Here is a 17,266-nt window from a genome sequence, read left to right on the forward strand (position 1 = left end):
GGCTCCAGATAGCCAGGTTTAGAAATGGACATGATTTCTGCACTGGTTCAGCAAAGGCAGTATGTATGAAGATGTGACAGTTTGGTTTTGGGTAGCATACCATGCAACTGTACGCTATCTCACACTGGTGTCAACTGCATCGTCATTTGGTTAATTGCTTTTCAGCTGAAAGGAAAGGGTGAGTGCTACCATGTTTGTCAATAATATTAATTGCCTTTAGAGGATGGTTCTTCTGTCATTTGAGTGCTGGAACTAGCAATTCACTTGTACTATAATGGGGACACCCAAACCTGACCCTTTTGAGGAATATAGCTTCCTAGCAGTTTACCAGGAGCCCCAGTTCCATGCTTAATTTGCATAAACAGAAATAGAGAGCAATTACACAATCACACTCCTGTTTAATGCAGAGGTATGGGCATATTTTCACATTTAAAGTTGGTCGTAGCCAAAGTCCTGCTGTAGAACTTTGTGGGCAGCATTTGGCCACAATACTGCCTTTCAGAGGGAACACCTTCAGGAACAGCATCCAGTTAAATAGGCCAACTCATTACATAGTTATGCGGGTGCATTTCCAGGTAGACGTGGTTATTTTAATATTTACTGGTTCCATTCTTGGTGATGTGGGAGTGTCAGTAGGATATCCCGTGGCCATGTGTCATCTCACTGGATTGTCCAGTAAGATTCCCATGCTGTTCAGACTTGGTCTGGGTTGTTGCTAACATCTGACCTTAACCATCTTTCTAAACAAGGAAAGGCAGGCAAAACAAACAACAAAATAATCAGAGCAATCTACAGGGTTTTAGGCAGTCAACATAGAAACAAATGCATGGCCACATAGGGAGTTCATGATTACCACTGTGCTGGATGTCTTGGCCCCCTCAAAATTTCACAGCACAGGAGGGGTGGAATTCAACTCTTTCAGGTCTACATCTCTTTTAGCTGTTAGCAGTGTAAGGATCACAGCACCCAGATGAGTAGTTCTGATTTTATCCAATTAAAGGTAAAGATATATATGCACACACTACAGTCCATCGCAATAAACACACTCTTTGCCATATGCAGTACTGCTCTGAGTTCTATTTTTATTTTCAAAAATATCCAGTCACATTCAAATTAAATGTTATATAGAGAAATTACTAAAGAACTAAAAGATAACATCTGTCTCCCTCTCAACAACTGGGCAGACAAATTGCTGCCAATATCATTTCACTCCACTACCCACCTATTGCCAAAGGGAACTCCAGATGTACCAGTAGTTAAGATTATCTAGCTTCACGCTGTTCTGCCTTCAGTCTTTTTACAGAAAAAAGTAACATTAGGAAGTTCAGAGCTACAATGTCACTATGCTTCTGGTCATCAGCTGAGCAGCTTTCTTCTTTGCAACAGGGTTTATTGCCTCTAAGAACGCAGCTGTGTTCTATCTCACTGAGCTTAAAAACCGTTTCACAACAGGTGAGCCAGGGGAAGGCAGCTACACATAAAAGCTGATTTCTTTCTGCATGGTACCATAGCTTGAAACCCTTCAATTGTATGAACACAGGGTTATTTTTCCCAATGGAAACTACATGGTGTGCAGGGAATTTTATTTCTTTCACTGAAGGAGTACTGCAGGTACTCAGCCCATGAAAGGAAAAGTCATTCCACTCTGCTCTAAAAATGTTTGTGTATGGTTGGCCTTTTATTCTCTTAGAGCTCAGACTTTCATATGCTGGCCATTGGCCTAACGCCTTTCCACAGTAACTGGTAGGTAAAGTTAGAAAATAATGTTTACAGAGCACACTTAGGAGTTTTTGTACTTTGGAGCAATAATCCTAATAAGCTAATTTTGAATGTTGCCATTTCTTTGATTTTGAGGCTATTGGGGAAAAAACTCTTTTGTAGTGTACTGCTAAGTGAAATATACCAGGAATGAAATAATATAGAATAAAACACTATCAAATTCTCCATACTTTTGTTCAGATTTTGATTTTGAAACAGGTATAGCTGAGATCAGATTGTGCTTCTGTGAGTTGCTGAATTTATCAGAGGGAAAGGCCTCTCATATGATGCAACCTACAATTTCCCAGGAGCTCACCAATTAAACTGACTGTGGTAGATGGTGATCCCTTACTCATGGTGAATTGTATGTACTCCGTGAATAGTCCTAATGGAGTCAATGAGGTTAGCTTTGGAGTAAAGCGCTACCCAGCGTGAGTAAAAGAATCAGAATCTAGCCCTAAAGGAATAATTTAGTGATAGAACACAGGGGGTCTGGAGTCAAAGGTGGCTTTAATCCATTTTTGTGCTCTCCTGATCCGGAGGGCTGGGGCCCTGCCTAGGTTATGGCAGCCTGCAGTGCTGCCTGCTGCAGCCTTGCCCCCAGCATGCCCCTCCTGTCTTCAGTCCCACCTCTGGCATGACCACCTCATCAGGGCTTGCCAGGAGGCTCTCAGAAGGCAGCTTTAAGAAGGTGCTTTTAGAGCCCCTTTAGGTAGCTACAACTCTTTTATGCAGCATAAGAGCCATTGAGAGGATCTGACTTATGATAAAACAAATGGAGCACATCAGTGTGTACAGCAGATGGCAGCTGAGCAGGAATGCAAGTTTGTCATCTTAAATGGGGAACAGGATTAGGACTAGAGCCAGCTTGGAAATTTCTGATGCAAGTTTAATCAGAAAATGCTGATTTGTCAGACCCGAACTATTGTTCGGAAATGTCTCAGGTTTGATGACCTTTAGTTAAGTCCCAAGCAGAGTTCTGGTGGATCCTTGCCTGGTTTCCTGGCAGGCTGCTGGCAAACATGTGTTTCCAGGGTTTGGGTCTGGGCCAGCCCCACTGTGTGGATTGCTCTGGGGGATCCCAGCTGACTCCCAGGACTTCCTGTGGGTGGAGCCGCCCCAGAAGCACAGACCCTGGGAACCCTGGGAGCTGCTGAATGAAGTTGCCATGATTCTTGTCAGTTTACCTGCTGCTTATAGAAGCCACACATGGTGTTTCCAAAACCATTTCCCTCCCCCGCCCCAAGAATTTTCAGTTCACACAGGAAACTGAACAATTTGGTTGCAGTCCGAATCAGACTGAAGTCAGATTTCTAACTGTCAAATTTCCCTTGAACCAGAAATCCTGAATTTCAGCCAGCTGTAGTTAGGACTAGTCTGGTAGTCTGCTGCCTGTGTGGAATCTGGAGTTTGTCCTAAACCCGTAAAGGGAACTCTAGGGAATGGAGAATGGGGTTTTCAAAAGTGCTGAAGTGATGTAGAAGCATAAATGCCATTGAAAGCCAATTGGACTTGTGCTCAGAAGTCACTTCGGGGCTTTTGAAAATCCCACTGAGTCTAATGTTTTCAAGTGAGTCTCTTTTGGCATCATTGATGGGTTCCCAGAGGAATCATACCCTAGAAGGTGTCTGTGACACTAGGCCTATGAAAGGACATGAAGATGCCCGACAACCCTCTCTAGCAAAAACAAAGAAGCGAATGAATGTTTCAAGAGAAGGATATTTTTGTGACATTGTCTATTTTCATAATCATCACAATGAGGTAGTGATGGCTGGATTGCTGTGGTCAAGGTTAGGCAAGTTGATGGAAAGAATCATATTGTCCATCCTGCTTTGATGCAGGAGGTTGGACTGGACAATGCATGGTCCCATTGTCATCTATGATAACACTAAGCTGTAGCACAAATTTACAGTGATAGGGCTGATTCAGTTTGGCAGTGATGTAAGAACAGTGTTAAGCCTACTCTGTTTTCCCTATGTATTGTAGCACAGGTGGTGTTATCCTGTCATGTAACAGCCCTCATTGGTCTCAACCTAATGAGGATAGCAATCCAAGCTGCAATCAACTTTATCCAGAAATTTACATTCCTGGGATTTGCCAATTTGTGCCATGCTTTTTTTCTCTTTCTCTTTGAAATTTTGTTTCTTCTAAAGTTTTGTTTCTTCTAAAGCTCTACTTGCGATAAAGACTTTTGCTCCCCAGGATCCAACCAGCACTCAGTGGCCTGAGAATCAGGGAGCTGGAAATATAGCAGAGGGACTTGTCCTGTTGGTCGGGCGCTCTGTCTCTGCCCATAGCTAAGCCTACGTCCACACTACAGCTTTAAATCGATATTAGTAAAATCGATTTTATAAAACAGGTTTTATAAAATCGATTTTACGCGTCCACACTAGGGCACATTACTTCGGTGGTGTGCGTCCATGGTCCCAGGGTACCATCGATTTCCGGAGCGGTGAACTCTGGGTAGCTCAGTAAAAGAATAGGACCAATAACTTCGATATCCATCCACACTAACCCTAAATCGATTTAGTAATATCGATTTTAGGGTTACCCCTTTCGTTTAGCTGGAGTACAGAAATCAATTTTAAGACCCCTTAAAATCGATTTTAAGTGCCTTGTAGTGTGGACGGTTACAGCGTTAAATCGATTTAACGCTGTTTAAATCGATTTAACGCTGTAGTGTGGACCTGGCCTAAGTAAAGTGATCAGCTGCAGAGCTCTAGCACAATGCTTAGACAACAAGTAGCTTTAAGCTACAGCTGAGGATTTTAAGAAAGTACAAACAAAAAGTTGCAATCCCTTAGTTCCCTGCCCAACCACAAAACCAGCTTTACTCTTCCTGATTAGAGCTATTTTTACCAGCAGGATTGATATTTGGAAACTTGATACATTACAATGCCATTCTGCCATTAAATCGGTGCTTGTGCACCAAATGTACCCAGGCACACATCTGTTTTGCAAGAGAAGCCACCAGCAATTGCATATTTTCTCTCCTCCCACCCTTTTTTTGTATGCTGTATGAATAGGTTGATTATAAAATGTGTATCTTCATGTATCAGGTACCATTACTATGGCATTGCAGTGAAAGAGAGCTCTCAGTATTATGACGTGATGTATTCTAAGAAAGGAGCAGCCTGGGTCAATGAAACAGGAAAAAAAGAAGTAACCAAACAGACAGTGGCGTATTCACCACGATCCAAACTTGGAACGTTACTGCCAGAGTTTCCAAATGTCAAAGATCTAAATCTGCCAGCCAGTCTGCCAGAGGAGAAGGTAATGCTTTTGAAATATTTCTTTGGCTTGCCTTGCTTTTTTCCTGTTGATGAAAGGTTGATCTAAAATTCAAGGATCTTAAAAAAACAGTGAGTTTAATAATGCCTTGACTTTATTTATGAGGGACTTAATTGCTCCATGTGCTAGGGGCATGTATTTTTCTCTCACTTAAATGTCTGACAAAAAATCTACTGTAGCTTTTTTTTTTCCCTTCAACATTTCTGAGTTCAATGTAAAGTCATTCTGTAGATGCAGTGTATACAGTAAGAAAGGATTAGCAATGGGTATCTGTTTATGTCACCAGTTGTAATATTCTAGGCCTCTGTTTCTGTAATTGACTATACCATCTACAAAGTCTGAACTCCCTTGTTTGCAAGCTGAAAGAAATCTATTATAACACTTTCCTGAGGAAAGAGTGTATTTACTGCATTTCTCCTTCCTGCAGGCTGGAAAGTGAAAGAAATCTTATATGTGCATATGGCAAAATGTCTTGACCCTTGATTGATCTACTTTGCAGACACTATTCATGTGTTTAGTAAATATGTAAACGGAACAAAATAAATAGGGTTCTATATATCCTAATTAAAGGCTATGTTCTTCCTGTTGATCTCATCAAGGCCTTTTTGCTCATTTTATACTTGTAGAATCTCCATCAAGGAATCCTCTGTAGGTCTCAAAAAGGAGAATTTAGCTTTAAGACTTGAATTGTTCCTAATAGTTATCTAATTGAACTCATCACTTCAGCTGATTTTAGTATTTTTTGTAATTACATGTGGAGGAAAACCCCCATGTTCCTTTTGTACTGTGTATTTTGATAGTCGTTTTTAAAGCAGAAGTGTTTTAAATTTGATTTGATTTGATTTTTAAGTAAAATGATCTTTTGTGTGTCTTTTCTTTTCTTTCTCAGGTTTCTACCTTTATTATGATGTACAGAACTCACTGTCAGAGGATACTAGACACTGTAATAAGAGCCAACTTTGATGAGGTATGCTGAGAAAGAAAATAGCTGTAGTTTAATAACATTTAATGTATCCAGGACTTCTGGACCATACTTTGAATGTGATATTTCAAATGATAGATTATCTGGTACATATTTGTAAATAATGGAGGATGTTTAAATTTGTGTATATAGGGTGCTTTATACCTGGGGGAGGGATTGCTCAGTGGTTTGAGCATTGGCCTGCTAAACCCAGGGTTGTGAGGGGACCATTTAGGGATCTGGGGCAAAAATCTTTCTGGGGATTGGTCCTGCTTTGAGCAAAGGGTTGGACTAGATGACCTTCTGAGGTCCTTTCCAACACTGATATTCTATGATAACTCTTATCTATATCATCACATAAATTAGAGAAAAAAATCTACTAAATTATCTAGTTTACCCCTCCTCCAATGCAGGATTGGCCCCTACAGTATATTCTTTAAGTGCTGGCCAGTCCAATTTTGTGTGATTCAAGAAATGAGTCTTCCATCACTTTCCTAGGGAGATCTTTATACAGTAACATATCAATCTTAGGGAATTTTTCTTGATGGTCAGTATAAATTTACCATTACCCAGTTATAGCCTTGTGCTGCTAGTAACACTTACCATTGATTGCTTGGATATCTGTTAGGAATGGGCATGTATTCTGGATACAAGAGTCAGAGTGATTCATTGCAGCCAGTCTGAGGCATCACATAGGTTTGACTGCTTCAGTATATAAACTACCCCCACAAATTTGCAACCTATTTTTCTTAGTCTGAGAACTTTCTGGTCATGCACTTACATAGCCTTTGTTATAGTTCAAGAACTTCAAACTCCCCAAATTGCTGATGTGTAAAGTAATTTGAAATTGCATATGGAGAAAGTATTTAGTTAAGGAAAATAAGTCTGAATACACAGAGACTGGGATTTGCAAAGGAACCTAAGGGAGTCAAGACACCCAGATCCTGTTGAAAGACAATGGGAGCTGGGCATCTATTCGGGTCGGCCCCTTTGAACATCCCAGCCAGAATGTGAGCAGAATTCCCTAGGCCTGTCTCTCATGCTGCATTATTCCCCACACTTTTCCAGTTTCAAGCTGAGGCTCTTTAAATGATCACATCCAGCCTAGATGCTTTTATTTACTCAAGCAAAATAGGAACGCTCTCCCATTTTAATATTTTCCATTGGTCGCTTCCCTGTTAACAATCACCCATCTTCAAATAGGGATCAAGGCGGTTTCTTAATGAGAGTAAAACTGACATACATCTTATATAAGGCAAATACCCCCTGTTCTAGTCCCATTGACTTCAGTGGCTCTGAATAAGCATAGATATAGAGGAATTCGCAGGTTCAGCTCCACAATAGTTCCTTAGTCAGATATCTTGTTGGGAAATCAGATAGTTTTTCAGCACCTCTGATGGCTATAAATTTTACAGGCCTGATTCTCAACTGCTTTGCACTTTGTGTAGTCATTCACATCAGTGCATAGTGGGTCTAAAATGCCATCAGATTGGAATACTAATGTTTTGATTGCTCTAAGACTCATCAAATATTTTTCCATGGAAAATGGCTTTTTTTCCCAAATGAAAATTTTCACAGAAAATTTCTGGTTTTGGCTGAAATTCTCACTTACCTTTTTATTTATTAATCTGAAAATAGATTTCCCCTCCTTCCCCCCTCCCCTTTCCCTTTCTAGTGGAAACATTTTCAGTTTCAATTTTTTCAAAAAACCCAGAAAGTGGCTTTCAAAAAACCAAACATGTTTTGTTCCTTCCAAAAATGTCCATGGAAAATACTTTCCATATTTTGACCAGCTCTAGCCTCCTTCCAGCATTCACTTTGCACATGTATAAATGGCTGTGCAAGGTGCAAGCTGTGGAAAATCAGGCTGTCTATGTGGAAGTCAAGGTGCTGCACTCATTGTGCCTGCTGGTGGAGTATAAAAATTGCGTGGCATGCATGGAACCCTTGCAGTCTGGTAAAGCAAAAGCTTTCCTTAAACTGATCACCCTGCTGGTAATGCCCATTTATCCTCCTGTGCATTTATCTTATGATGTACCATGTCCGGGTAGGGACTCTCTCATGTGAGTTTTGTGCAGCACCATGTACAATTATGGTGACATATCAGTAATATGGAATTAGGTCATTTAAGAAAAAAATCATATTTGCCATGTATAATTTGTGTGTATGTGATTCTAGGTTCAAAGTTTTCTTCTGCACTTTTGGCAAGGGATGCCACCTCACATGCTTCCTGTATTGGGTTCTTCCACTGTAGTAAATATAGTTGGGGTTTGTGATTCAATATTGTACAAAGCTATTTCTGGAGTTTTGATGCCAACAGTACTGCAAGCATTACCTGACAGGTTAGTATGTTCTGCAGTATTGACAGTTTTTGTTTGAATTGTTTTTGTTAATTGTGTGGATTTGTTTTCACTATTGGTGCAGTTCTTAAAAAGCGTAATTTCCCTACATATTTCCTATTTCCTGAATCTAGGTCAGAATCAATTTAAATGAGTTTAAAGATAGATAGAAATGTCTCATAGCATATAAATGGTCAGATTGCAGCTGGCATGTGAACGAGTGTCAATCAGAAATCTATAGGTAGTGGAATGCCCTCATTATGCCTCCTTTGAAAACTTTCAGAGAGGCTGCTCAGTCACTTTTCCAGGACTGAGAGCTCAATATTCTGAGTTATGGCCCCAAGAGTAGTTAGTATGGTCTACCTGCATATACGCAAATGCATACACAACTGCAGAAATCCAAGCATTGGTCTCTGTCACAGGCTCTGACCCACATTGTTCTTCCACTTACCAGGAATAGAATGCATGTGGGGGCTGGGTGTAATGCTGAGCTCTGAGAGAACATGAATGCATTTAAATGCTATAGTGGACATGATAGAATTGTGTCCATTTGGGGGTCACTTTCTTCACATGGTCCAGAACCAGGGCCCACACAGCCTGTCTCTACAGGAAAGATACCTAGAATTCCACACTAGTTTGAGAGCTACATTCTCCTTTCTGATCTACATGTCAGATCTTGTCTGTTCTTGTCCTACACGTAATTCATGTCCATGGAGTTTTGCTTACATAGAGAAAGCAGAGTTAGGGTCATCAATTAACTGCAGTTTTATTCAACCAGTGTATGTAGCTTCTTTTTCTCTTTGTGAATTATTTGAAAACAGACTTAGATTTTTATGAATTTGTTCAATATTCAAAATTATTTGACAAAATTCAGCACAAGATTTGCTAACAATTTGTTGAGACTACTGCTTTGAGTGTTCACTCTTTGCACCGCACGTTTGGTCACCTACATTTTATTGTAGCTCTAATTACAGCAAACGTTTTCTGGCTTTTGTTCTACTTAAACTAGAGTGCAGTGTTCAGACTGTATGATTTGTTAAGTAGATGCAAAGTATCTGTCTGCAACAAGGAACAAGGTACAAGCGTGGATTTCTTTGGTAAATCTTGCAAGTTTTTGCAGACTTCAGCTCCTCCCTCCTTGCCCCCCAATCTATTTCATCAGAAGGATTAAATTGCATAGCAGCACTTTTTTCAAGCTGCTTAGTTCTTTCAGAGCAAATAAGGAGAGACTTGAGTGTGAATATGGACTTTTGTAATGCATATAAAGGGCCAGATTGTAGCTGTTAAGCCATGGCCCACACTGGAGGGAGTGTAGAAGGGTCTCACAGCAATGGAGACACAGCAATGGAAGCCCTTGGAGGAAATCTTGCTGACTCAGCTGGAATTCCCTGGGAACAAATATTGCAGTGCCAACAAAGCCAACCTTTCAGTGGGGGCATCAAGCACTCCCATCCACGCCCAGCACTCGAAGACTGCCCATGTGGAGGAAGGCAGGACCATGGCCATGTCCTCTGCAACAAACCTCTTCCTGCCCCAGTGTGAGCAGCTAGTATCCACAGGAAACTGGCTGTGCACTACATCCAGTGACTTGAGCCCAGTCCCCGCACAGGGCTCCATAAGGAGTGGGAAAACTTCTGTGTCCTCCCCCTTCCACCTTTGTGTACCCATGCAGGGTTAGGCACAATAGAGCTCAAAACTCTAATCTTGAGTCTACTGTTCCTTAAAGTGATGACTGAGAGTAGGGCCATGATTTTTTTTTATGACAGTTGAATAGGTTGAGGCTAATTCCCCTCCCCCCCACAACTAAACCACCAAACACAAGCTTAGTGAAGTAGGGAGGCCATCTTTAAAGTTGATTTGAATGAGGAAGATGAATCTGAAACTATTCCTGAGCTCAGCGTATTTTGGGTATTTTTCCTTTTGCTTCAGATATTTTCAGATGTTTTCTATACTATCCAAGTCCTTGATCCTGCAGGTGACTCTATGTTCACAGTGGGGCTGCCTACAGGTGTAGGACCTGCCCAGACAGTTACTTGCATGATCAGGGTTCAGATCTGACCCGGTTTGAGAATACAGTTCCCAAAATGTAGTAATGGGGCTATTTCTTCCCCTTTCCAAACTTCTAAAGGTCTGATATTTTTATGCAGCTTCCTATGTTTAGTCCTGTTTAAACTATTCACTAAAAAGCCCTGTTACTGGGCTGCCAGTGGGCCCCATAGACCGCAGTAGGGTGAATTCTGCTCAGAAGAATTATACTAGTGTGAATGTGGAGTAACACCACTGACTAACAGAATTCCTCCATGTATACACTGGTGTAACAGAGAATTGAATCTGGCCCAATAGTCACTCCACCCTCCTGAAGCTATGTCACAATTTCCCTTTTAGGTTATGGAACAATTGTTAAATGTAAACAATCAGTTAGACTTCCAGAATCCAGATGTGGCTGTTCAAATTGGCAATTAAGTGCATGAATTCCTGTATTATGAACCTTAATGTCAATTTCATATCCCAAATGGGGGACTTAAATGTACTGTTAAGATGCCCACATCTGAAAATTGTGTCCTTGGTACTTTTGTTTATAAATTGTAACTAAAAATGATGTGCTCAGTGGTGGAACCCTGGCTTTACATGCTTCCAGGCACTGCCGTATAGACCATAGAGTGTACATTTTCTGAAGTAGTGATTTCTCTTTTCAGCTTGACGCAGGTGATCCGAAAGTTTGCAAAACAGCTGGATGAGTGGTTAAAAGTAGCTCTCTATGACCTGCCAGAAAACCTCCGAAATATCAAGTTTGAGTGTATGTATTGAGCAGTCTCTTTTTTTTTTTAATGTGAGAAGAATGTGTTATTTATCAGTTACAAATTAATTGGAAGCTAGGAAAATGTTCCATTAGTCATGAAAAAAGATCAACATTACAGATCTTTCATTAACCAATAATCTCCACTCACTCATGAGAACCAATTTCCTTTAAATGTAATAAGTCACAGCGCTAAGACCAGTTGTCTTTCCCTTTTTGTGGACTCTGATAAGAAATTAATTTGTTGACAGTAAGCAAGCATTAAGCATGATATTAGGCAAAGCAAATTATTAAACAAACCTATAGACTTGCACAATTTGAATACAGCTTGAGGCCCTCACTCCAAAGAAGTGCCAGAGTTAAATATGAAGGGGATCAAATTACCCTGTCGCCACAGGAAAGGGCACTATGCCTTTTCAGACATGCTTTGTAGATGCCTGCAGTGCACATCACCTATTGATAAAGCCTGCTTTATTTCACAGCTCTCCATTCTTTACTTTTCATGAGCAGTAAATTCCACATCAGAAGTTTTTTAAAAAAAAAACTAATTTAGGGAAGGATTAACTACTGATCAGCATGGAAAATTAGGAGTATGTTTTCCAGAAAGTACTCAGGACATAAATTAGAATAATCCACTGGATATTTTTGGTCATTTACTTAGTTACTCAAAAATTATGGAAAATGTTTTCCTAAGAATATTTTTGTGAGTTCTTTGTCAATTCAAAACTATTGAGAATCCACAACAGTGAAATCTATTCTGCTCATATAAATATTGGGACAATGAACGTTCTAATAAATCTGAAAATATATATTTTAACCACCTCCATGGACAACATAGAAGGAATATGTAAGACCAACAAATCTGACTTCAGATATCTCTATAGATTATTGGCTTTGATCTGCAGATCTTTAGTGATTATAACATGAGAATAAACTTGAGAACACACTAGCATTTACTTGTACTTGATGCCTGGCTATGCTGCAAATGATTACTTATTACTGGGCATAATATTTACCCTTGTTTGTGCAGTCCCATTGAAGCCAATGGAAGTATCGATGACAGAAAGCTGTATGGCTGTGAGTGTTTGCAGGATTGGGTTCATACATTTTAGATGCTGTATGCAGAATAAATATTGACAGCCTAGGTTACAAGTATGGATATCTTAATAAGATGCTCAAATCCCTTTTGGGACACTCAAACCATCATTTACAGATATAAATAATCCTTATACATCCTTGTAACTACTGATTTGAGCATCCAAATGTGAGATTTGGATGTCCTATTCAAAAGTCCATCTTTGAAAACTGGGCAATTAATATGAACAATAAATAAGTCACAAATGTGTGTTTTAACAGAAAGGAAATTGATGCTAGTTTTAACAAGATACTTTTAAAATCAAGTTTCTTTATTTGGCATATTACTTAAATGTGTAATTCTCCTTTCCTGCAGTATCCAGAAGGTTTTCACAAATTCTCCGGCGGCAGACCTCATTAAATCATCTCTGTCAGGTAGGTATTTCAATGGTTATCCATTCCTGATAAGTTTATTCTGTGCTGCTTTTGCTGATCATAGAATCATAGAATCATAGAATATCAGGGTTGGAAGGGACCTCAGGAGGTCATCTAGTCCAACCCTTGTGATTTAGGGTTGTGTGGGAAGGTGCCAGTTTTTTCCATTTCAAAGGTGGTAATCTATTTAGAGGGGACTCGAGAATATGGTCTGAATTCAGTCTAGAGGGTCAAGGCCAGAAGCAGCAGTCTGCAGGTTGGATATTGCACAAAGAGAAACTCTCTTGGCAGTAACAATGGAACATGAGGCTTTAGTACAGGGGTGGGCAAACTACAGTCCGCGGGCCGCATCCAGCCCATCAGACGTTTTAATCCAGCCCTTGAGTTCCCACCGGGGAGCAGGGTCTGGGGCTTGCCTCACAGTGGCACTCCAGCCGGGGAGCGAGATTAGGGGCTTGCCCCACTCCATGCAGCTCCAAAAGCATCAGCATGTCCCCCGCCGGCTCCTAAGCATAGGGGCAGCCGGGGGCTTCGCACATGACCCCCGCCGCTCCCATTGACCAGGAACCGTGGCCTGTGGGAGCTGCAGGGGCAGTGCCTGCAGACAGGGAAGTGCACAGAGCCACCTGGCCCTGCCTCCATGTAGGAGTCAGAGGAGGGACATGCCACTGCTTGAGGTAAGCGCCACCCAGAGCCTGCACCCCAACCTCCTCCTGTGCCCCAACCCACTGCCCCATCTTAGATCCCCCTCCAGCCCTCCAAACCCCTCAATCTCATCCCGGAGCACCCCCCTGCACTTCAAAGCCCTCATCCCCAGCCCCACCCCAGAGCCTGCACCCCCAGATGGAGCCCTCCCCCCATACACACCCCAACCCCTTGCCCCAGCCTGGTGCCCCTTCCTGAACCCTGAACTCCTCATTTCTGGCCCCACCTCAGAGTCCACACCCCCAGCTGGAGTCTTCCTGCACTCCAACCCCAATTTTGTGAGCATTCATGTCCCGCCATACAATTTCCATGCCCAGATGTGGCCCTCAGGCCAAAAAGTTTGCCCACTCCTGCTTTAGTAATTTTGTTTCTAATATTTATTTATTATGATCTTCTATAGATAAGCTACAAAACCATCCAAAAATCAGTGAAATGATTTTTTAGATAGTGGGGCTGATCCTGCATTCCTTATGCATCCAAAACTCCCAGTGACTTCTATGTAACAGATTGAGGATCTGATCCTAGAAAAGGTTTCAGATCCAGTTCAACCCACTGAAACCAATGGGAAACTTTTCATAGATTTTTCAGTTGGGTTTGGATCAGGCCTTTGATGAGGGAAGCAATTTGACCATGTTCTAGACAGAAAATACCATACCTAGTTGTGACATTAAACCTCAAGTGAAAACAAAATACAGGGCAGATATTCATATACTGTGGTTACACAGTTCAGTTTAAAACAAAGTGCTCTCAAATCCTGAGCACTTTACTCATTTTTTTTAATCCAGTCTTTATTCTGGCAGAACTGGGGAGTTTTACCTAGATAAAAACCGATTAAGCCTGTTGTGCAGGCTTACCACTTTGCAAAAGATGCTCTCATAGACATACATGATGGATTGTTTCTTTCATAAAATTAACCTGAAAACTAGTAGCAGCATATACAAATAGAACTATTTCAACAGGTTTATTTTGTCTTTCTTTTTTTCCTTTAACATAGGACCCACTCTTTTAGTTATCTTTGTTTATCATTTTGTGAGGGTGGCTTGACTATATTTTTCTGTATCTTTGGTTTTTTTTACAATGGATTATTTTCTTCTGGGATTTTGAAATGATTTATTTATCAAGACTTGTTTGTCATGCCAGACAGTACTTCAGCAGAGATCATTTAATAAATAAAATTACCATTATCATTTATTAATGTTCTTATAGCTGTGAATATAAGCTTCATAGCATCCCATTGTTTTACTGATATAGTATATTCCACCTGCATGGTGGATTTTTGTCTGTGAATTTATTTTTCACTGACTCAGTTAGGCCACGGGAACTGTGCAAAATTCACAGGGCCAGATTTTCTGATGGTATTAGTAGATCTCCCTTGACTCCAGTGGAGTTTCACCCATTGACACCAGCTGAGGGTTTGTCCCACACCGCAGTTTGAGGGACTACATTTGAAAACTGTATCTAATGTCCCAGATTAAGCCCTACAGCAGAAATACCCCCTGAGAGAAGGCGATCTCAGTGAGGATGCTTTGTGGAGTTCCTCCTCCTTTAATTCATTTGTGGGGGAAGGTTTGCCATCCTGCTGCATGAGTTGTGGGGTCTACTCACAAACCTGGTAGATCCCCAAGAATCTGCGTAGATCCAGGGGAATCTATAGAAGACCAGAGCCATTCACACAGCTCTACCCCCTCAATAGCTTCCTAAACCAGGGACTCTTCAGGCTGCCATGGTCCCCAAGGGAGATTCTCTGGAAAAGATAATACAGCCCAAGTCTGGGTTGTCTTCACTGATTAATTTACACAGGACTGACGTGTGACCCCGATCCAGCATCACCCATGTTTGTCTCAGCCTACTCCTTCCCTTTGTGCAGGGAGGCCTCTTCATGGTCCAGAGGATGGGCAGGTGGTAGTGTGTGGGCAAGTGAGCCTCCTTTTCATGTGTCGGGGGGAAGATGCATACTCAGAGTGTTTCCTCCCTAAATAGATCAATGGGGAGGATCTGGGCCAATGTGTTTTTGTTCTTGGACTGACGTGGACCAAACACTGCAGCCCAAACCTTGTAGAATTAATGGTCTAGGGAGAGAGCAGTTTGATTAGAAACACCTGGCGAGATTTGTACTTTGTGGAAACCAAATACACGCTGAGTAGAGTTGGTAAGAATGGCTTCAGAGTTCTGTCCAGTTACCGTGGCTGGTAACTTCCAGAAAGGATCAAGAGGTGTGTGGGGTTTAAGAATCAACTTAGTGGGGCTCGCTAAGGGAGCGTAAAAGGGGATGAAGTCTATTTTTAACCTAATAAACCATGAACTAATGAGCAGATCGGATTGGATTATAGGCATCAAGAACGGTGATCCACAGTGCAGACATTACCTTTCAAATGCTGGAGGACTGGAGGAATGTGGATCTGAACAGCATTACCAAACAAACTCTCTATACCATGGAGGATTCACGTGAGGAGCACAGAAAGCTCATCATACAATGTAAGAATAAAACCCTCAAATGTGGTATGGGGAACTCTGAACCGTGTTTCCTGTTGAATACAAAACACCACAGTAACAATAAGGTTCAGTTTTATAATAATTGCTTTACAGACAATCAGTTTAATAATTGAGATATTGTAGCAATCCACATCATTATTGGCTACTGCTCGCTTGCTGCTCGATAAATACTGAAACATATATCAAAAAGAAAGGTGAGCCAAAACCAAGATATTCCCCTTTGAGACATGGGTATGGACAATATTCTGTTAAAGAAATTACTTCTAGTCTTCCTAATGACTGATGCTGATCTAGGGCCCAATCCAAAGCTTATTGAAGTCAATGGAAGTCTGCCCATTGCCTTTAAGGGGCTATGAATCAAGCCCCTAATCATTTTATCTGATAGAGTAGAATGATGGTTGTTACCCAGTTATACTATTATGGGATAACTGCCTTTGAATGGCTTTGACAGCAGGACCATTTTTGTTTGAGTCACTTCCAGAGGCTTATATATTTTTTAAAAAGCACTGGTTTCACAAAACACTTTTATCAGCAAGTTAGTCTCTGATTGGCTGAAGTTTTGTTTGTGAACATTTAGAAGTAAATATGTATCCCACATCCAGAAATCTGATTGGCTGACATAGACACTGCTTGGTTTATTGAAGGGCATAGGTCAAAGAATGACTTGTAGAAACCCTGAAAAAGTTGTGCTTTCTTAAAGGGGCAAGTTGGTTAGGGGGAAAGCTCATTCATTCCATGTGTAAAGTAGTGACACAAGTTGCTCACAGAATGTGCATGTGATAGCCATTTCTAACCCTTAGAACTCTGACAACAAATGTATGTGCATCCCTGGGTGTGCTACACTGAGATATTAAAGATGAGTATTCTTGTCTTTAGTAGCAGTCTCAACCTCTACCTCCAGCTGGAGTCATCCTTTTTTCTTTCCTGAAGATGACATCTACCTCCCATCCCTCACTGACCCCCAAAAGACTTATCCCCAAGCAGGAAGAAGGCCTCACATCCCCGACAACACCTTCTACTGGCTCCATTTCCCAGTAGAGAACTGTTCTGGGATTCTTGCCAGTTCCTCCCAGCTCCTGAGTTTACCTCCTGATATGACCCTCAATGGTGAGCCAGGAGTAGACAGCAATGAGAGGTTGAGAGTAGTGAGAATTGAGGACAGGAAGGAGGTGAAAAATCAGCAGTTCAGACATGCCTGAAGCCTAAATCCAGACTCATTCTGGCTCCCAGCAGCCAGAAGATCTCTTCTTCTTTAACCATCCTCAGCATACACCTCAAACCCTTAGAAATTATCTAGTTCCCAAAGGATTAATACTTAATATCAGTAATGTTTCTGGCCCAGATTCAGGAGCGCATCCCCATTTAGGAAGGATCCTTAAGCAAGTGCTAAACTTTCAGTGCATATTTAAATCC

The 17,266-nt window shown here is 41.2% G+C and overlaps 1 protein-coding gene across 1 annotated transcript in view; it reads left to right on the forward strand.

Moving 5' to 3' along the window:
* Positions 1 to 17,266, forward strand: part of RFX4 (regulatory factor X4) — a 129,689-nt gene that overhangs the window by 59,990 nt on the left and 52,433 nt on the right. Inside the window, 6 exon segments of the mRNA XM_030544991.1 lie at positions 4,818 to 5,031; positions 5,939 to 6,016; positions 8,189 to 8,352; positions 11,046 to 11,146; positions 12,597 to 12,655; positions 15,691 to 15,835. Coding sequence (XP_030400851.1) covers positions 4,818 to 5,031; positions 5,939 to 6,016; positions 8,189 to 8,352; positions 11,046 to 11,146; positions 12,597 to 12,655; positions 15,691 to 15,835 — 761 coding nt within the window.

This window comes from Gopherus evgoodei, chromosome 1, assembly GCF_007399415.2.
Source record: "Gopherus evgoodei ecotype Sinaloan lineage chromosome 1, rGopEvg1_v1.p, whole genome shotgun sequence".
Lineage (NCBI taxonomy): Eukaryota > Metazoa > Chordata > Testudines > Testudinidae > Gopherus > Gopherus evgoodei.